Below are 1,904 nucleotides of genomic sequence, written 5' to 3'. Positions count from 1 at the left end.
CTCCTGGGTTCAGGCAATTCTCCTGCCTCAGCCTCCTGAGTAGCTGGGACTACAGGCACGCGCCACCATGCCCAGCTAATTTTTTGTAGTTTTAGTAGAGACGGGGTTTCACCACGTTGACCAGGATGGTCTTGATCTCTTGACCTTGTGATCCACCCGCCTCGGCCTCCTAAAGTGCTGGGATTACAGGCTTGAGCCACTGCGCCCAGCCAATCACTCATATTTTTCAGTTATTCCTGGGGCCTCCTCTCAGATGTATCTACCTTGCTTGAATCAAAAGTTGGGCAAAACTTAAAGTTTATAGGCAGAGACAGAAAAAACCTACAGTATTTGCAATCCTCCAGGCTGGCTATGCGCATGGACATAGACAAGGGTATCTCACCTCCTGCTCTTCTTTTCGCTTAGCCTCCAACAGCCTCTGCTGCTCCTCCTGAGCCCGCCTTTCCAGCATTTCTTCATGAAAAGACTTGGGAGGCGGCTTGTTATGCTCGCTGAGAAATGACTGCACGTGGTAAGCCAGTTCAAAGATCATCACCTAAACACATAAACAAAAATCAACTACAAGTGATCAAATAATGGGAAGGCCCAAACAGGAGGGGCTACAGAACAAGAAAGCAAACTGGAACACAGAGGCCCACTTAGAATGCCATTATTCATTTTGATGTGAGGTATTCTGAATTCAGTATATGATACAATCACAGCAGGAAAAAGCTTTTAAAGGGGCCATTGCATTGTGTTATTATCAAGACAGATCATTACCTAGGTTAATAAAACACTTTACTTTTGAAGACCTATTCAATTTATTGGCATTTTCTCTATAATAAGACTAATAAAATCTTTTTATTTAGAAATAAATCTGATAAAACATTTAAGACTGCATGAAAGTAAAAGCTATCTTCCCAACTAGAAAACCTGTCTACATAATGACAGTTGGGCAGAGAATACTCATTGCTAACATCTGAGCTTTTTCTATTTACCCAGCATACTGAAAATATTCTGTTGGGAGTACAGAGGCAAATATTCAAAGGCCTCATTATCATCTCCTTGTTAGTAACAGGTCAATAAGAAGCTGCTAAATACTTAGAAAGTATTTTATCTGGCCGGCGTGGTGGCTCATGCCCGTAATCTCCACACTTTGGGAGGCCGAGGCAGGCGGATCACCTGAGATCAGTAGTTCAAGACCAGCCCGGCCAATATGGTGAAACCTTGTCTTAAAAAAAAACAAAAAAAAAAAAAAAAAAAAAAGAAAGAAAATATTTTATTTACACTTAGAGAAGCATTCACAGATAAAATGTGGAAGAAAAAGGTCTCCCTTTCAGAAATTCCTCCTCCCCACCCCACCCCTGCCCCACTCTGCCACACCCAGACAGAATTTCACTCTTGTTGCCCAGGCTGGAGTGAAGTGTTGTGAACTCAGCTCACTGCAACCTCCACCTCCCAGGTTTAGGCGATTCTCCTGCCTCAGCCTCCCGAGTAGCTGGGATTACAGGTGTGAACCACCACGCCTGGCTAATTTTTGCATTTTTAGTAGAGAGACGGTTTCACCATGTTGGTCAGGCTGGTCTCAAACTCCTGAACTCAGGTGATCCACCCGCCCTGGCCTCCCAAAGTGCTGGAATTACTGGTGTGAGTCACCGTGTCTGCCCCCTTTTAGGCATTCTTTATGTAAACATAGGAAGCCCCTTTCCCTCACCCCCAGGAGCCATAAATCATACTTGGGTTGATAAATCAACAGAACAAGGTTTCTGAGACCCCTCACCGACTGATTACCCAACCCCCAAAGAGGTAAAGAGTGCCACTCCTTCTGCAGATAAGGAACATAACATTGAGTTTTTTTTCTCAGTTACAATGAAGCAATTTTAAAATTTGTATTTTAATTATATGTTTGAAACCATTTCTTGTTT

The 1,904-nt window shown here is 43.3% G+C and overlaps 1 protein-coding gene across 4 annotated transcripts in view; it reads right to left on the bottom strand.

The window, feature by feature from the left end:
- EIF2AK4 (eukaryotic translation initiation factor 2 alpha kinase 4) overlaps positions 1–1,904 on the bottom strand; it is a 114,281-nt gene that overhangs the window by 93,974 nt on the left and 18,403 nt on the right. For all 4 annotated transcript variants that reach the window (XM_017530920.2, XM_037739409.1, XM_017530922.2 and 1 more), the window contains one exon: positions 383–535. In XM_017530920.2, coding sequence (XP_017386409.1) covers positions 383–535 — 153 coding nt within the window. The remainder of the gene's footprint in view (positions 1–382; positions 536–1,904) is intronic.

The sequence above is a fragment of the Cebus imitator genome, unplaced genomic scaffold, assembly GCF_001604975.1.
Source record: "Cebus imitator isolate Cc_AM_T3 unplaced genomic scaffold, Cebus_imitator-1.0 Scaffold70, whole genome shotgun sequence".
Lineage (NCBI taxonomy): Eukaryota > Metazoa > Chordata > Mammalia > Primates > Cebidae > Cebus > Cebus imitator.
Note: the sequence above shows the minus strand (reverse complement) of the source record. Positions and strands in the feature narration are given on the sequence as shown.